This window comes from Ranitomeya variabilis, chromosome 1 (assembly GCF_051348905.1).
Source record: "Ranitomeya variabilis isolate aRanVar5 chromosome 1, aRanVar5.hap1, whole genome shotgun sequence".
NCBI lineage: Eukaryota > Metazoa > Chordata > Amphibia > Anura > Dendrobatidae > Ranitomeya > Ranitomeya variabilis.
This window is the reverse complement of record NC_135232.1, coordinates 311,176,828-311,194,168: the sequence shown is the minus strand read 5'-3', so window position 1 is coordinate 311,194,168 and position 17,341 is coordinate 311,176,828. Positions and strand designations below refer to the sequence as shown.

General features: G+C 42.5%; 1 protein-coding gene across 7 annotated transcripts in view; it reads left to right on the top strand.

Moving 5' to 3' along the window:
- The window catches only part of THOC5 (THO complex subunit 5), an 83,450-nt gene extending 66,910 nt beyond the window's left edge, over positions 1–16,540 (top strand). For all 7 annotated transcript variants that reach the window (XM_077296859.1, XM_077296869.1, XM_077296841.1 and 4 more), the window contains 4 exons: positions 5,539–5,626; positions 8,197–8,312; positions 11,701–11,891; positions 16,228–16,540. In XM_077296859.1, the coding sequence (XP_077152974.1) occupies positions 5,539–5,626; positions 8,197–8,312; positions 11,701–11,891; positions 16,228–16,291 (459 nt within the window). In that variant the 3' untranslated portion in view covers positions 16,292–16,540. The remainder of the gene's footprint in view (positions 1–5,538; positions 5,627–8,196; positions 8,313–11,700; positions 11,892–16,227) is intronic.
- Positions 16,541–17,341: the final 801 nt, after the last annotated feature.

The window sequence follows — 17,341 nt, the reverse complement described above, 5'->3', positions numbered from 1 at the left end:
ACATCACCAATTCCTGCTTTTTGCAGTACTTCAGGAGCATTTTCAGTTTGTCGCTCTGCCGCTCAGTCTTGCGACCGCTCCCAGGGTTTTCACGAAGATCATGGCAGCGCCGATAGCCATCTTGAGGGTCAGGGGCCTGGTACTTTTTCCGTACCTCGACGACCTCATCAAGGCTCCGTCCTTTTTGTCAGGCTCAAAGTCTGTCCATCGTCCTCGACACTCTAGCCCGTTTCGGGTGGCTTGTCAACAGGAAGAAATCCTGTCTTGTTCCCTCTTAGCTCCTCGTTTTTCTGGGCATGCTCTTTGACACTCGTCAGACCAGATCCATCCTTCGCCGGGAGGTTCGCCTTCTCCAGGGTCCTCGGCTTCCCTCCTTCCGATCGGCCATGAAGGTTCTGGGGAGGATGGTTGCAACATTGGAAGCAATTCCCTTCGCCCAATTTCACTCAAGACCTCTTCAGCAGGCTATTCTATCACAGTGGCACAGGTCTGTCTTCTCCCTGGATCGTCCGGTTCGGCTTTCTCCTCGGGTCAAACGGTCCCTCAACTGGTGGCTGACGTCACCTCTCATCTCCCAGTGCAGGTCCTTCCTTCCAGTTCACTGGCAGGTGGTGACGACAGACGCCAGCCTGCTCGGCTGGGGTGCGGTGTTTCGTCACCTGACTGTTCAGGGTCGTTGGTCGACTCAGGAGTCATCCCTGACGATCAATGTCCTCGAGATTCGGGACATCTTTCTGTCTCTCCTTCACTGGGAAAAGATTCTCAGGGGTTGGCCAAATCTGATCCAGATGGACATTGCCACAGCAGTGGCATATGACAACCAGCGGGGGGGGGACTCTGAGTTCTCTGGCCTCGGCCGAGGTATCCAAGATCCTCCTTTGGGCAGAGGCAACGGTCCCTGTGATATCCGTGGTGCATATCCCTGGCGTGGACAATTGGGCCGCCGACTTTCTCTGCCGCAAGGGCCTCGCTGTAGGGGAATGGTCCTTGCATCAGGAGGTTTTGAATCAGATTTGTCTCCGATGGGGGACTCCGGATGTGGATCTCACGACATCCTGAATCAACAGGAAGGTCCCTCGGTTCTTCTCCAGGTCCCGCGATCCTTTCGCAGTGGGTGTCGATGCTCTGGCCATTCCTTGGTCTCAGTTCGTGCTCCCCTATCTGTTTCCACCCCTGCCCTTGCTTCCCAAGCTGTTGAAAAAGATAAAGGCGGAAGGGGTGCCGGTCATTCTGATCGCCCAGGAGATCTTGGTTCGCAGAAATCGTCAATCTTCTCGCGGACGCCCCCTGGCTTCTTCCAGACAGACCCAATCTGCTGTCTCAGGGTCCGATTTGCCACCCGAATTCTCGGTTGCTCAGTTTGACGGCGTGGCTGTTGAGACCGCAGTTCTAAGAGCATCAGGCCTTTTGGATCGGGTGATTCATACTATGATCCAGGCTAGGAAGCCTTCGTCTTCCAGGATTTACTATCGTATCTGGAAGGCTTACTTCTGTTGGTGCGAGTCCAACCACGTTTCACCTATGTCCTTTTCCCTTCCTTCCATTTTGAGCCTTCCTTCAGGCAGGACTTAGTTCCCTATAGGACCAGGTTTCTGAGCTCTCCATCCTCTTCCAGAAGACATTCTCTTCTCGGCCACAGGTCAAGACTTTCCTTCAGGGAGTAGCCCATGCTGTCCCTCCGTACAGGGTGCCTGTGGATCCATAGGATCTCAATCTTGTGCTGGAGGTGCTGAGGGGTCCCCCCTTTGAGCCTCTCAGGGAAGTTTCCCTGTCAGTCTTGTCTTGGAAGGTGGCCTTTCTTGTGGCCATCACCTCAATCCGGCACGTTTCCGAGTTGGCGGCCGTTTCTTGCTGACCTTTCCTGGATATCCACAGGACAAGGTGGTTTTGAGGCCTCCGCCTTCTTTCCTTCCTAAGGTGGTTTCCACCTCAACGAGGACATCGTCCTACCTTCCTTTTGCCCAGCTCAGACTCATCCTCTGGAGCGATCGTTGAACAAGCTGGATCTCATCAGGGCGGTAAGGATCTACCTGGCTAGAACGGCCTCTTTCCGGAAGACGGGCTCTCTTTTCGTCATTCCTGATGGCACGCGTAGAGGCCTACTGGCTTCCAAGGCGACTATTGCTCGCTGGACCAGAACGGCAATTTTGGAAGCTTACCAGGTCAGGAACAGAGTGCCCACTCCTGGGATTAAGGCTCACTCAACCCGGGCAGTCGGCACCTCCTGGGCGGTGCACCTTAGGGCTTCCGCCCTACAGCTTTGCAAGGTGGCAACCTGGTCTTCCATCCACATATTCGCCAAATTTTACAAGGTCCATACCTACGCTTCGGCGGACGCCAGCCTAGGCAGAAGGATCTTGCAGGCGGCAGTGGTGAATCCTCTGACCTGATGGAAGTCTGTCTTTCCCGCCCCAGGGCTGCTTTGGGACATCCCATGGTTCCTGTGTCCCCAATGAGGCGATAGAGAATACAGGATTTTTTTGGTTGCCTACCGTAAAATCTGTTTCTCGGAGCCTTCATTGGGGGACACAGCACCCTCCCATATTATTCAGTTTCTGTTGTTCTGTGTTCTATGACTGTTCTCATGTTTACAGTTCTCATGTTTGTGGTTGCTATTTCAACCTTATTGTGTTTTCTTCTCCTACTGCTTTCTCACTAACTGAAGTTCATAATGCCAGTCGGTGGGGTGTACATTGCAGAGGAGGAGCTAACTTTTTTTATGCATAGTGTCAGCCTCCTAGTGGCAGCAGCATACACCCATGATTCCTGTGTCCCCAATGAAGGCTCCGAGAAACAGATTTTACGGTAAGCAACCCAAAAAATCCTCTATTTTCACGGCTATGCGTTATAAACTTCTGTGAAGCAGTTGGAGGTTCAAAGTGCTCACCACACATCTAGATAAGTTCCTTGGGAGGTCTAGTTTCCAAAATGGAGTCACTTGTGGGGGAGCTCCAATGTTTAGGCACACAGGGGCCTCCAAACGCGACATGGTGTCCGCTAACGATTGGAGCTAATTTTCCATTCAAAAAGTCAAATGGCTCCTTCCCTTTCGAGCCCTGCCGTGCACCCAAACAGTGGTTTACCCCCACACATAAGGTATCGGTGTACTCAGGAGAAATTGCCCAAGACATTTTAGGATCCATTTTATCCTGTTGCCCATGTGAAAATGAAAAAATTGAGGCTAAAAGAAATTTTTTTGTGGGAAAAAAAAAGTACTATTTTATTTTTACGGATCAATTTGTGAAGCACCTGGGGGTTCAAAGTGCTCACGATGCATCTAGATAAGTTCCTTGGGGGGTCTAGTTTCCAAAATGGGGTCACTTGTCTGGGAGCTCCAATCTTTAAGCACACAGGGGCTCTCCAAACGTGACATGGTGTCCACTAAAGATTGGAGCCAATTTTTCATTCAAAAAGTCAAATGGCGCTCCTTCCGAGCCCTGTCGTGTGCCCAAACAGTGGTTACCCCCCACATATGGGGCATCGGCGTACTCAGGACAATTTGGACAAAAACTTTTGGGGTCCAGTTTCTCCTTTTTACCCATGGGAAAATTAAATAATTGTTGCTAAAATATCATTTTTGTGACTATAAAGTTAAATGTTCATTTTTTCCTTCCATGTTCCTTCTGCTGCTGTGAAACACCTGAAGGGTTAATAAACTTCTTGAATGTGGCTTTGAGCACCTTGAGGGGTGCAGTTTTTAGAATGGTGACTTTTGGGTATTTTCAGCCATATAGACCCCTCAAACTGACTTCAAATGTGAGGTGGTCCCTAAAAAAAAAAATGGTTTTGAAAATTTTCTTGTAAAAATGAGAAATCGCTGGTCAAATTTTAACCCTTATAACTTCCTAGCAAAAAAAAAAATTGTTTCCAAAATTGTGCTCATGAAAAGTAGACATATGGGAAATGTTATTTATTAACTATTGTGTCAGATAGCTCTCTGATTTAACAGAATAAAAATTCAAAATTTGAAAATTGCTAAATTTTCAAAATTTTCACCAAATTTCCGTTTTTTTCACAAATAAACGCAAAAATGATCGACCTAAATTTACCACTAACTCGAAGCCCAATATGTTACGAAAAAAAATCTCAAAATCGCTAGGATCTGTTAAAGCGTTCCTGAGTTATTAACTCATAAAGGGACACTGGTCAGAATTGCAAAAAAATGGCCAGGTCATTAAGGTCATAATAGGCTGGGTTATGAAGAGGTAATGCACTTGGGCTTGCATTTCATCGAGATCCGCTGTCTCGTATACACTTTTCAGTATGTGCGGCGCAACTTCAACGTTTAATTTATCTGCTCTTACTCCAATTTGCCTGTTATAAGCTGCAAATTGAGGATTAATCACACCCTAACCCAGTCCATCTATACCGGATACACAGCACACTGTCACCATTCATCAAACACACGGGGTGATGAATCCCTGAAATATATATTACTGTCTGACAGTCAAAAGTCCCCACGCACTCTGAAAGGCTATGGATTCTTTATAGTATACAGGACCAACCTTATTAAAGTTTGGTTCAATGAGCAAATCAATGTAAAGCCAAGCTATTGCTATATTTGGAAAGAGGACTATTGGGATCTAGCTAACATATATTATGCCAATCCACACTATAATCCTAGTAGTAGGACCAGTGTATCGTTCCCTCGTGAAGGCATCTTGATGTTGTTGCCCACATAGTCTCCAAACCAATCTGCAGCTACCACTGCGACCAAGAAAAAAGCAGAACTCGTAGCTGAAGAGGATAGGCCTCCATTCCGGCCCACAATGTGGCCGTGTTCTCTGCCATGATGGCCTTTTGAGAGCAGTACATTAGAGGCATTAGGTCAGTGGAACACGTGAAGCTGGATGTCTGGCTTGTATCCCAAATGCCTTCTGATAGTTTGTGTGGACTCTGATGTCTTAGGCTTGGTATGTGACGTCCAATTTAACTTGCAAAACAGAATGATTCACTACTTACGCCATTCTTCGAATCTGATACCACATGTGTAATACCATAAAGGACCCTTCATGAGGTAAGGCCACACCAGTCTTACTTTATTTCAGTTACACTAACCTCTCTGCATTTGTCTCCCATCGAGCACATCTGAGATGTCATCGGTCGGTAATTGTAAAAGGAGCTGACAGCAGCGGATTTTGATTATTTGTGTGCACAAGTGCATTCATTATTGTCTGAGAAATGTTCAGTACACATTAGTAACCTCAATAGCATCCCAAGGCATGTAAGTTTGTACATTTCTGTGCGTGACACTCATACTTAAAGGGGTATTCCCATCTTCAAGATCCTATCCCAATATTTAGTAGGTGTAATAATGGCAAAAACCTCCAGTTAGAATGAAATATAGTTCTTCTGATTAAATATGTTGCTTACCTCGGATACTTTTGCCCATTCTTTAGTATTTATTTGAATGATACTGTGTGTAGTCAAATTTTAGGTTTGCTGAATTTTGCTTCACTCCTGCTTCATTATGAAAGCTTTAGATGCATATATACTTGGATGTACATTGTTATTTATGATTGCTTCTCTGTGTTACAGATGCTCCCCTATGCTAAAGAAGTTGTAGAATTTGGGTTAGCACAGGATACTCATCTATATTACTCCCTAATGATTGAAAGAGGGACCGGTAAGTATTAATGTGATTAGAATATAGGAAAGTGTTTATAGCCTTATCTTATGTGTATGGAAGACTGCCGTATACTTGTTTCTCTACTGTTCTGTGCCAAATGAGCTATTTAACCCCTTAGTGACGGAGCCAAATTTTTGAAATCTGACCAGTGTCACTTTATGTGGTAATAACTCTGCAACGCTTCAACAAATCCCAGTGATTTTGAGATTGTTTTTTCATGACACATTATACTTTATGATAATGGTAGATTTAGGTCAATACGTTTTGTGTTTATAAAAAATATAAAAAATTTGAGAAAAATTTTAAAAAATTTGCAATTTTCTAAGTTTGAATGATTATCCCTTTAATCCAGATGGTCATACCACAGCAAACCATTAATAAATAACATTTCCCACATGTCGGCTTTACATCAGGACCATTTGTAAAATGTTATTTTATTTTGTTAGCATTTTTGGAGGTTTAAAAATGTAGCAGCAATTTTTCATTTTTTTTCAAGGAAATTTACAAAATTTATTTTTTTAGGGCTTATCCATGTTTGAAGTGACTTTAGAGGTCTCATATATTGGGAAACCCCCAAACGTGATACCATTTTAAAAACAGCACCCCTGACATTGAAAACTGCAGTCAGGTAGTTTATTAACCCTTCAGGTGCTTTACAGGAATTAATGCAAAGTGGTATGACCGAAATGAAAATGTGTATTTTTACCACCTAAATGTCTCTAACTTGTGAACAGATTACTACAGCCAGCAGACTCTTAGGGTACCGTCACACATTGAAATTTCCATCGCTACGACGTTACGATTCGTGACGTTCTAGCGATATCGTTACGATATCGCTGTGTCTGACACGCTACTGCGATCAGACACCCTGCTGAGAATCGTACGTCGTAGCAGATCGTTTGGAACTTTCTTTCGTCGCTTGATCACCCGCTGACATCGCTGGATCGTTGTGTGTGACAGCGATCCAGCGATGTCTTCGCTTGTAACCAGGGTAAACATCGGGTAACTAAGCGCAGGGCCGCGCTTAGTAACCCGATGTTTACCCTGGTTACAAGCGTAAACGTAAAAAAACAAACCGTACATACTCACCCGTCGGTGTCCTTCAGGTCCCTTGCCGTCTGCTTCCTGCTCTGAGTGCCGGCCGGAAAGTGAGAGCAGATCACAGCGGTGCTGCGCTCTGCTCTCACTGTACGGCTGCACTCAGAGCAGGAAGCAGACGGCAAGGGACCTGAAGGACACCGACGGGTGAGTATGTACTGTTTGTTTTTTTACGTTTACGCTGGTAACCAGGGTAAACATCGGGTTACTAAGCGCGGCCCTGCGCTTAGTTACCCGGTGTTTACCCTGGTTACCCGGGGACTTCGGCATCGCTCCAGCGCCGTGATTGCAACGTGTGACCGCAGTCTACGACGCTGGAGCGATGATTATACGACGCTGCGACGTCACGAATCGTGCCGTCGCAGCGATGAAAATTTCAATGTGTGACGGTACCCTAAGGCCACTATTTGGTCATGAATTGCCATGGCAAACATCAGGACCATACAATCATGATCTGAGGGCACCAATTGGGATAAAGAGGAAGCCCCTACACTCTGTTAACCATTTATAATGATGTAGTCACTATTGACAGCAGCATATAAGGGGTTAAACAGATTTGGATGGGGTAAACAGTGATTGTGGCTGATGCAGCAAGTTGTCAGCTATAGTGTACAGCCGACAGCTGCTGGATTGTCACCTGTATGGGGAGGCTATTCTCTTATATCTCAGGTCAGTTAAAAGACGTATTGGCTGTCATTAAGGGGTTAAGAAAAGCCTATATACACAAACACTACAGGAAAAGAGGGGTTTAGGTGTTCGCCATTAGCAGCAAAACTAACAATACTAACTCACTTGATTAAAAAAAAGTCACAGGACACAGCACCGTAAAAGGGAAGATTGATACTTGACCAGGTTTTTGCATCCACTGCTATCGTTGGCTAGAAAAATGAAAAAAGTGCATGAAAGAATTAATTTATAAGTTTAATCTAATACCTCTTATGTATACAGTGTACAACAGTAACAAGTCACTGGACTAATGACAGGATTGGACAGTGATCTTGGCTTTTGAAGGGAACTAAAGACATTGCTGGAACTGCAAACTTGAATAGTTCTTTCTGCAAAGTGCTGTAAGAGGTGCATGTTTGCATCTAGTGTGATGGTTATGGGGAAAAATGTAAAAGAAAATTGGGACTAGCAATATAGAAATGTAAAAAAAAATATATAAAAAAAAACTTTTTAAATTGATGCACTTGCATGAAGCAGACAGAGTACATTGACACGCCCCAGTGCACTTCCAAACCTGATTTGCATGTAGCTTCTACCGCCTATTTCTCATGACTGGTATTAATTTTTTATTTTTTTTTCCCTAACTATACCTTTTTCTAAACGGTTACCTTTTTAATCTCTCTGATGGCGTTTGTCACCCAGGCTTATATGTTCAGTAATGAGATAAAATTATTGTTTCTTGGGCTCTTGATCAGTTTCATTTTTAGCTACATGTCTTAACTGTGTCCAACTTCTATTTGCAGCCAAACTACATGGAGCTGTGGTTCTTAACCCTAGTTATTGCTTGATCCCACCATTATTTAGTCTTTGCCTCAGCTGGAAGGGTGAGCGTAGTTCCAGAAATGATGAAAACATCAGAGTAAGTAGAAGATTGTTGACTATTAAAAATATTGAGACTTCGAAGGACAGTGGGACTTTTTAAATAATGGCAACTAGACACCACAAGCACTTAAAGCAATAGCAGGAAAATACTTAGGACAGCATTCTGGTCTTTATCCAAAGTCCAATGGAATAAAATGTTAGACATGACCAGATTTATTTTCGTTTTTGCATTTTTGTTTTTTGCTCCCCTTCTTCCCAGAGCCATAACTTTGTTTCAGTCAATATGACCATGTGAGGGCTTGTTTTTTGCAGGACAAGTTGTACTTTTGAACAACACCATTGGTTTTAACATATTGTGTACTGGAAAAAAATTCCAAGTGCAATTGCAAAAAGTGCAATTACACAGTTTTGTTTCATTTTTGTTTGTTTTTTAGCCATGTTCACTAGATGGTAAAACTGACCGACCATTATGATTCTCCAGGTCATTACGAGTTCAGACACCAAACATGTCTTGGTTCTTTTTTATTTAAGTGGTAAGAAAATAATCCAAAATTTTAATTTTTTTTTTTTTTTTTTATAAATAAGAGCCATTTTCCCGAGACTTGTAGCATCTCCATTTTTCTTAATCTCGGGTGGTTATTTTTTTGCGTGACGAGATGATGTTTTTAGTGCAGATACGATCTTTTGATCGCCCGTTATTGTATTTTATTGCAATGTTGCGGCGACCAAAAAAACGTAATTCTGATGTTTTGAATTTTTTTTCTCGTTAAGCCGTTTAGCGATTGGATTAATTCTTATAGATAGATAGAGATATATATATAGATAGATACATACATATATTTTGATCGAGCGATTCTGAATGTGGCAATACCACATGTGTATATTTTTTTGTTTTTATTTTGAATGGGGCAAAAGGGGGGTGATTTTAAACTTTTTAAAAAAAAATTTTGAAAAACTTTTTTTTTTTTTTTTTTACTTTTTGCATGCTTCGATAGTCTCCATGGGAGACTAGAAGCTGCACTACTTTGCTTTTCTTCTGCTACATACATGCAATGATCAGATCGCCGGTGTGTATGTAGCAGACATGCTCACTTGCTATGAGCGCCGACCAGTACTAGTATGGCACATGTCGAGAATGGGTTAATGTTTAAAGGGATTGTCAAGTCTCAAATTACAAGTTTGTAGTCATTCTCTGTGATGGCAGACTTGTGAATCTGAATCTTCATATCGCTTGCACTGAGAGAATTCAGCACAGTTCACTCGATATGAGGATTCACAAGTCTGCAGTCAGTGAGTGCAGACTTGCAGTTTTAGATCGGACAACCCCTTTAAGTCAATTAGCCATATGAGGGTATGGTTGTTAATTTTTGTGAGACGAGTTGTATTTAGAAAAAAATGTTTCACTGTGCTTAAAAAGTCACATTAAAGTCACTTTGTGTCAATCTGATATTGGCAGTACAACATTCTATCAATATAAAAATATCTGATCATTGTCTGTGTAGCAGAGCCGATTGGACAAGTGCATCTTTTAGTCTCCCATGGAGACTATTGAAGCATACCAACGGTAAAAAAAAAAAGTTTTTCAAAATGTAAAAAAATAAATAAAATATAAAAGTTCAAATCGCCCCCTTTCACCACATTAAAAAAAAAATAAATCAAATATACGCATATTTGGTATCGCCGTGTTCAGAATCGCCCGATCTATCAATATAGAAAAAGAATTAACCCGATCGCTAAACGGCGTAATGAGAAAAAATTAAAAACGTCAGAATTATGGATTTTTTTGATTGCCGCTACATTGCAATGAAACTCAATTCAATATCAAAAGATCGTATCTACACCAAAATAGTATCAATAAAAACGTCAGCTCGGCACGCAAAAAATAAACCCTCACCCAGCCCAAGATCATGAAAAAAAAATGGTGATGCTACAGGTTTCGGAATTTAAAATTTTTTTTTCATCACTTAAATAAAAAAGAACCTAGACATGTTTGGTGTCTATGAACTCGTTATGACCTGGAGAATCATAATGGTAGGTCAAGTTTTAGCATTTGGTGAACATGTAAAAAAAAAAAAAAAAAAAAATCTGTTGAATTGCCCTTTTTATTGCAACTTCACCGCACTTTTTTTCCTGTTTCCCAGTACACAATGTGTTGAAACCAATGGTGTCGTTCAAAAGTACAACTCGTCCTGCAAAAGAACAAGCCCTCTCTATGGCTCTGGGAAGAAGGGGAGCAAAAAAGTAAATTCAAAAGCAAAAAAATACCTTTGTCATTAAGGGGTTAAAGCATCAGTCAACTCCTGGACAGTGTTGGTGGATGGAACGAGACTTGATGTCCAAGATGTGTTTTGTTTGGATTCAGGTCTAGGGAACAGGGGGGCCAGTCCGTACCATCAATGCCTTCATCATGCAGGAACTGCTGACACACTTCAGCCTTATGAGGCCTAGCATGGTCATGCATCACAAGGATCCCAGGGCCCAGTGCACCTGCATATGATCTCACAATGGGTTTGAGGATCTCATCCCGGTACCTAATGGCAGTCAGGGTAACTCTGGCCAGCACATGGAGGGCTGTGCGGCCCTGCAAAGAAATGTCTCCCCACACCATTACTGACCAATCGCCTAACGGGTCATGCTGGAGGATGTTGTAGGCAGCAGAAAGTTCTCCACAACGTCTCCATACTCTGTCACATGTGGTCAGTGTGAACCTGCTCTCATCCGTGAAGAGCTCAGGGCGCCAGTGTCGAATCTGCCAATCCTGGTGTTCTCTGGCAAATGTCAATGGCCCTGCACGGTGTCGGGCTGTAAGCACAACACCCACTTGTGGACGTCGGGCCCTCATACCACCCTCATGGATTCTGTTTCTGACCGTTTGAGCAGATGCTTGGATGTTAGTGGCCTGCTGAAAGTCATTTTACAGGGCTCTGGCACTGCTACTCCTTGCACACAGGAGGAGGTAGCAGTCCTGCTGCTGGGTTGTTGCCCTCTTATGTCTCCTGTTGTAGTTGCCTGTCCCCTGGTACCTGCTCCATGCTCTGGACACTGGATGAGCTGCACTACCTAAGCAACTTCTGTGTGTTGTAGACACCGCCTCATGCTACTGTACCTCTAGGGGTGAGAGCAATGACAAAATGCAAAAGTGACTAAAACACCAGCCAGAAAGGATCAGAACAGAGAAATGGTCTGTGGTCACCACATGCAGAACCACTCCTTTGAAGGGGTTGTTCTCTGTGCCATTTGCACAACAGCAGGGGAAATTGATTCACAAGTCATGTTGCTTCATAACTGGACATGTTGATTTCACAGAAGTGTGATTGACTTGAAGTTACATTGTGTTGTATAAGTGTTTCCGTTATTTTCTTTGAGGTGTATGTGTCTAGTAGCTATTTATCTGTAATGGTGTCTGATTATTCTGTTCTTCAAAGGTTATGGAAAGTGAAATCAATGTCCACTACAAGGAACTCAGCGGCCCTTCCCCAGGGTTTCAGCTGCTGACAAATCAGCTGCAACGATTGTGCATGTTATTGGACGTCTATTTAGAGACTGAATGCCATGATAACAGTGTGGAGGGTCCACATGAATTTCCTCCAGAGAAGATCTGTCTTCGTTTAGTAAGGTATCTATGCAAGAGAAGCACTGCATCAATATATTCTTTTAAAGAGACACTCCCATAAAAGTTTGTAACTTCTTAATATATTGCAGTCATCATACTATACAGCACTGTGCACTTACAATTGCTCATTTTGTCTTTCTACTCAATTCTCTTTTCTCTGCTCTGCGTAGAAACAGGAAGTTCCTTCTCCCTGTCTAAATCATTCCCCTCTTCAACTCCTGACCCAGCTGCTCCACTCCTCCCCCTTCCTTGCCAGGGACTTTTGCAGTGATTTATGAGTCATGCAGGGAAAATTTACCTCCTGTTTCTACATGGATCTTAGAAGGATTCGGCTAGTCTGTTTTTAATCACGTGATGTCATAGACCTAATAGAATATGGAATAAATGACTGTATAGAAGGGCAAAATGAGCAATTGTAATTACACAGTCCTAAATAGTATGATTACTGCAATATATTAAGAGGATAAAAACTTTGAGTGCTTCTTTAACCCCTTTCCGACATCGGGTGTAATAGTATGCCGATGTCCAACTCTCTCCCTTTGATGTGAGCCCACATCTTTTCCGGCACATGTCAGCTGTTTTGTGATGTCACGTGATCATGGGTCACCGATGGGTTGGCATTCGTGATGAGCAAGTATACTCATTGCTCGGGTTTTCCCGAGCACGCTTGGGTGACCTCCGAGTTTTTATGACTGCTCAGAGATTTAGTTTTTATCCAGGCAGCTGAATGATTTACGCCTACTAGCCAGCCTGAGTACATGTGGGGGTTGCCTCGGTGGTCGGCTCTCATAGCAAGTGAGTATTTCTGCAACATACAGGCGATCTGATCATCGCCTGTATGGAGCAGAGCCGATCGGATATGGCAGCTTCTGGTCTCCCATAGAGACTATTGAAGAATGCCAAAAGTAAAAAAAAAAAAAATTAAAATATTAAAAAGAGAAAAAAATGTAAAAGTTCAAATCGCCCCCTTTTGCCGAGGTGATCAAAAGATCGTATCTGCACCAAAATGGTATCAATAAAAACGTCAGCTCAGAGCGCAAAAAAGAAGCCATCACTAATGATGAGCAAGTATGCTCTTTGCTCGGGTGATCTCAGAGTATTTATAACTGCTCGGAGATTTAGTTTTTGTTGATTCAGCTGCATGCTTTACAGCTGCTAGCCAGCCTGAGTACATGTGGGGGTTGCCTGGTTGCTAGGGAATCCCCACATGTATTCAAGCTGTCGATCAGCTATAAATCATGCAGCTGAGGCAAGGAAAACTAAATCTCCGAGCAGTCACAAATACTCAGAGACCACCCGAGCATGCTCGGGAAAACCCGAACGAGTATACTCGCTCATCACTAGCCATCACTCAACGGAGATCACGAAATATGGAGACGCTACGGGTATCGTAAAATGGTGGATTTTTTTTTCACCACTTAGACACCAAACATGTCTAGGTTTTTTTTTTATGAGCTCTTATTGACCCGGAGAATCATTTTGGCAGGTCAGTTTTAGCATTTAGTGAACATGGTTAAAAAAAAAAAATAAATCCACAAAGCTGTGAGATTGCACTTTTTTTTGCAATTTCACCACACTTGGATTTTTTTTTTCCCGTTTTTCAGTACACAATATGGTAAAACCAATGGTGGTGTTCAAAAGTACAACTTGTCCCGCAAAAAACAAGCCCTCACATGGCCATTTTGACCAAAAATAAGTGTTATGGCTCTGGAAAGTTGGGGAACAAAAAATTAAAATGCAAAACCAAAAATACCTCTTGTTGTTAAGGGGTTAAAGCACCACTCCAGTGTTGTTGTTTTTTTATTTTTATTTTTTTAATTTCACCACTGGAGTGGTGATTCTAGCGTACCATCCCTGCACCCAGTATTCTATTCACCAGCTGCAGTCTTTAGCCCTACCCAGCACCACTCCAGTCCTCTGCTACCATCTTGTGGCTGCATCTTTTGACTGACCAGAATTTAAAGGTAACTGTCACAAACTCTCAGGGCAAGGCTATGAGAGCCAGAACCAGGCTCTCATAGAATTGTTTTAAAAAAGCGTTTTCTGACTCGCTCCAACATACTGCTGGAGACCGTCTGAAGCGGCTTCTAAAAGGTGTGGTAAGACTAAGTGCAGGTACCTTAGATTACTAGCACCACTCCAGTACTGCAATAAAAATGTAATACAAAAGCGCTGGAGTGGTGCTGTAATACAGGTCCTTCTCAAAAAATTAGCATATAGTGTTAAATTTCATTATTTACCATAATGTAATGATTACAATTAAACTTTCATATATTATAGATTCATTATCCACCAACTGAAATTTGTCAGGTCTTTTATTGTTTTAATACTGATGATTTTGGCATACAACTCCTGATAACCCAAAAAACCTGTCTCAATAAATTAGCATATTTCACCCGTCCAATCAAATAAAAGTGTTTTTTAATAACAAACAAAAAAACCATCAAATAATAATGTTCAGTTATGCACTCAATACTTGGTCGGGAATCCTTTGGCAGAAATGACTGCTTCAATGCGGCGTGGCATGGAGGCAATCAGCCTGTGACACTGCTGAGATGTTATGGAGGCCCAGGATGCTTCAATAGCGGCCTTAAGCTCATCCAGAGTGTTGGGTCTTGCGTCTCTCAACTTTCTCTTCACAATATCCCACAGATTCTCTATGGGGTTCAGGTCAGGAGAGTTGGCAGGCCAATTGAGCACAGTAATACCATGGTCAGTAAACCATTTACCAGTGTCTCCATAAAGCATTTCAGCCGATGGAAGCATGAAGTGCTCCAAAATCTCCTGATAGCTAGCTGCATTGACCCTGCCCTTGATGAAACACAGTGAACCAACACCAGCAGCTGACATGGCACCCCACACCATCACTGACTGTGGGTTCTTGACACTGGACTTCAGACATTTTGGAATTTCCTTCTCCCCAGTCTTCCTCCAGACTCTGGCACCTTGATTTCCGAATGACATGCAAAATTTGCTTTCATCAGAAAAAAGTACTTGGGACCACTTAGCAACAGTCCAGTGCTGCTTCTCTGTAGCCCAGGTCAGGCGCTTCTGCCGCTGTTTATGGTTCAAAAGTGGCTTTACCTGGGGAATGCGGCACCTGTAGCCCATTTCCTGCACACGCCTGTGCACGGTGGCTCTGGATGTTTCCACACCAGACTCAGTCCACTGCTTCCTCAGGTTCCCCAAGGTCTGGAATCGGTCCTTCTCCACAATCTTCCTCAGGGTCCGGTCACCTCTTCTCGTTGTACAGCGTTTTCTGCCACATTTTTGCCTTCCAACAGACTTACCATTGAGGTGCCTTGATACAGCACTCTGGGAACAGCCTATTTGTTGAGAAATTTCTTTCTGGGTCTTACCCTCTTGCTTGAGGGTGTCAATGATGGCCTTCTTGACATCTGTCAGGTCGCTAGTCTTACCCATGATGGGGGTTTTGAGTAATGAACCAGGCAGGGAGTTTTTAAAAGCCTCAGGTATCTTTTGCATGTGTTTAGAGTTAATTAGTTGATTCAGAAGATTAGGGTAATAGGTCATTTAGAGAACCTTTTCTTGATATGCTAATTTATTGAGACAGGTTTTTTGGGTTATCAGGAGTTGTATGCCAAAATCATCAGTATTAAAACAATAAAAGACCTGACAAATTTCAGTTGGTGGATAATGAATCTATAATATATGAAAGTTTAATTGTAATCATTACATTATGGTAAATAATGAAATTTAACACTATATGCTAATTTTTTGAGAAGGACCTGTATCTTTACCAATGTTAAATCCTCAATTTAAATTGATTTTCTTATTCAAAACATTTTTATAAAAATAAAAAAATTCACTTTAATTACATTCTCCACTACTAAAGTTTACTTTATACTTGGTTGGTATGATTTATTAAAATACCCGTTTTGTCTGTGCAGTACTTCCGCATCGTATGATTCCAATAAAAAGTGTAGTATAGAATTGATACTTGTTAAAGCAGATCTCTGGGGTCTCAGGAAAGAGTCGGCACCCTGTAAACAGCTTGTTGAGGGATCTGTGTAGCAAAAATGGAATTTGAAGGGCACACTTCCCCTTTTTGATATGTAATTATTCAGGGGGAATTACTATAGTGTTACTATTAATTTTTCTTAGATCTAAAATACCATTAGGGTTCTACAGTGATCAAAGTCTGGTTTCATAAATGGAGGGTTTGAGTGTTCTGACTGTAATGCAGCCTTCTGCAACTGACTTGTAACACACTAATAAAAACAAAATAAAGAAGCCCCTATTTCTCGAATGGGATTTAATTCTGTATTCTTTAGAGCTTCATTTTCATTTACATTTTATTCTCTTTTGTTTGCCACAGGGGACCGAGCCGTATGAAGCCTTTCAAGTATAATTATCCACAAGGATTTTTCAGCCACCGCTGAAACGAATTCATCCCAGTTTTTATTATGCTTAAGTTTCCATCCCAGCAGCACATTATTGAAAGCATTTGGTATAATAGTGTGAAATAATGGACTAAACAAGTCAATTTGGGAATTATTTTAATATTGCTATTTTGGCGAATGAATGGAATGCAGAGCCATTTAGAAGTTACAATGATTCTCCCAGAAAATGTTAACTTTTCTTCCAATTGTTTTGTACTTTCAGCCAAAAATAAAATTCTGACTTATGTAGTACAGCGTGGAGTCTTTGTTTTGTAAGTTCATCCATTCTCACTCTAGACTTTCTGAAATCGCTTACTAAAAAGCTGAGTGAGTGTCATGATCCAGTCTGGGTTTTGAGTCCTGTCTGCTCTTTTCCCAAACTGATAATGTCAAGGGTTAACTTTGCTCTGCCTCATTCTGGGTTCAGGTTTGCTATTTAGCTCCACTGCATCCTGCAGGCGGTGTCAGTTATATTTTCTGCGTACGGCGTGTGTATCTGACTGTGGTAGTACCCTGATTGGTCCTGCTGCACTTTCTGACCTAGCACGTGTCTATTTCTCCTTCCCTGCCCGTCCTGCCTTAGTGTTCCTGATTGCTGTTGGATTTCCCAGTGTTTGACTCCGCTTTGACTCTGACTCAACTGTGCCTCTGGTCCCTGGTACTCCTGTCTTTTGTCTGGTTTTGACCCTTTGGCTCTCCACTGAATCTCTGCCTGTTTTTTCCCTTTGTACTGTGTGACGGTCTAGGTTTTGACTATTCTGCTGCCACCTGGTGGTAGCTTCACTGCAGGTCTGCTCTTGCAGACTTGTTAATATCTTTCCACTCTATTGCCATCTAGTGGAAGTTTGTTACCTGCATAGCTGCAGCGTGACAGTGAGAATAGGATTATGTATAGGGAAAATGAATGGCACTCCCCACACTGAAGTAATGTCCAGGATGGAAATATATGTGGAGGGTGCAGCTTCTGCCCATGAGGCACAGCCATGAAGAGGAGGAGGGAATCCAGCACGGCCGACCAATATTAAAATTCAGTTTATTCACAAGCTATAT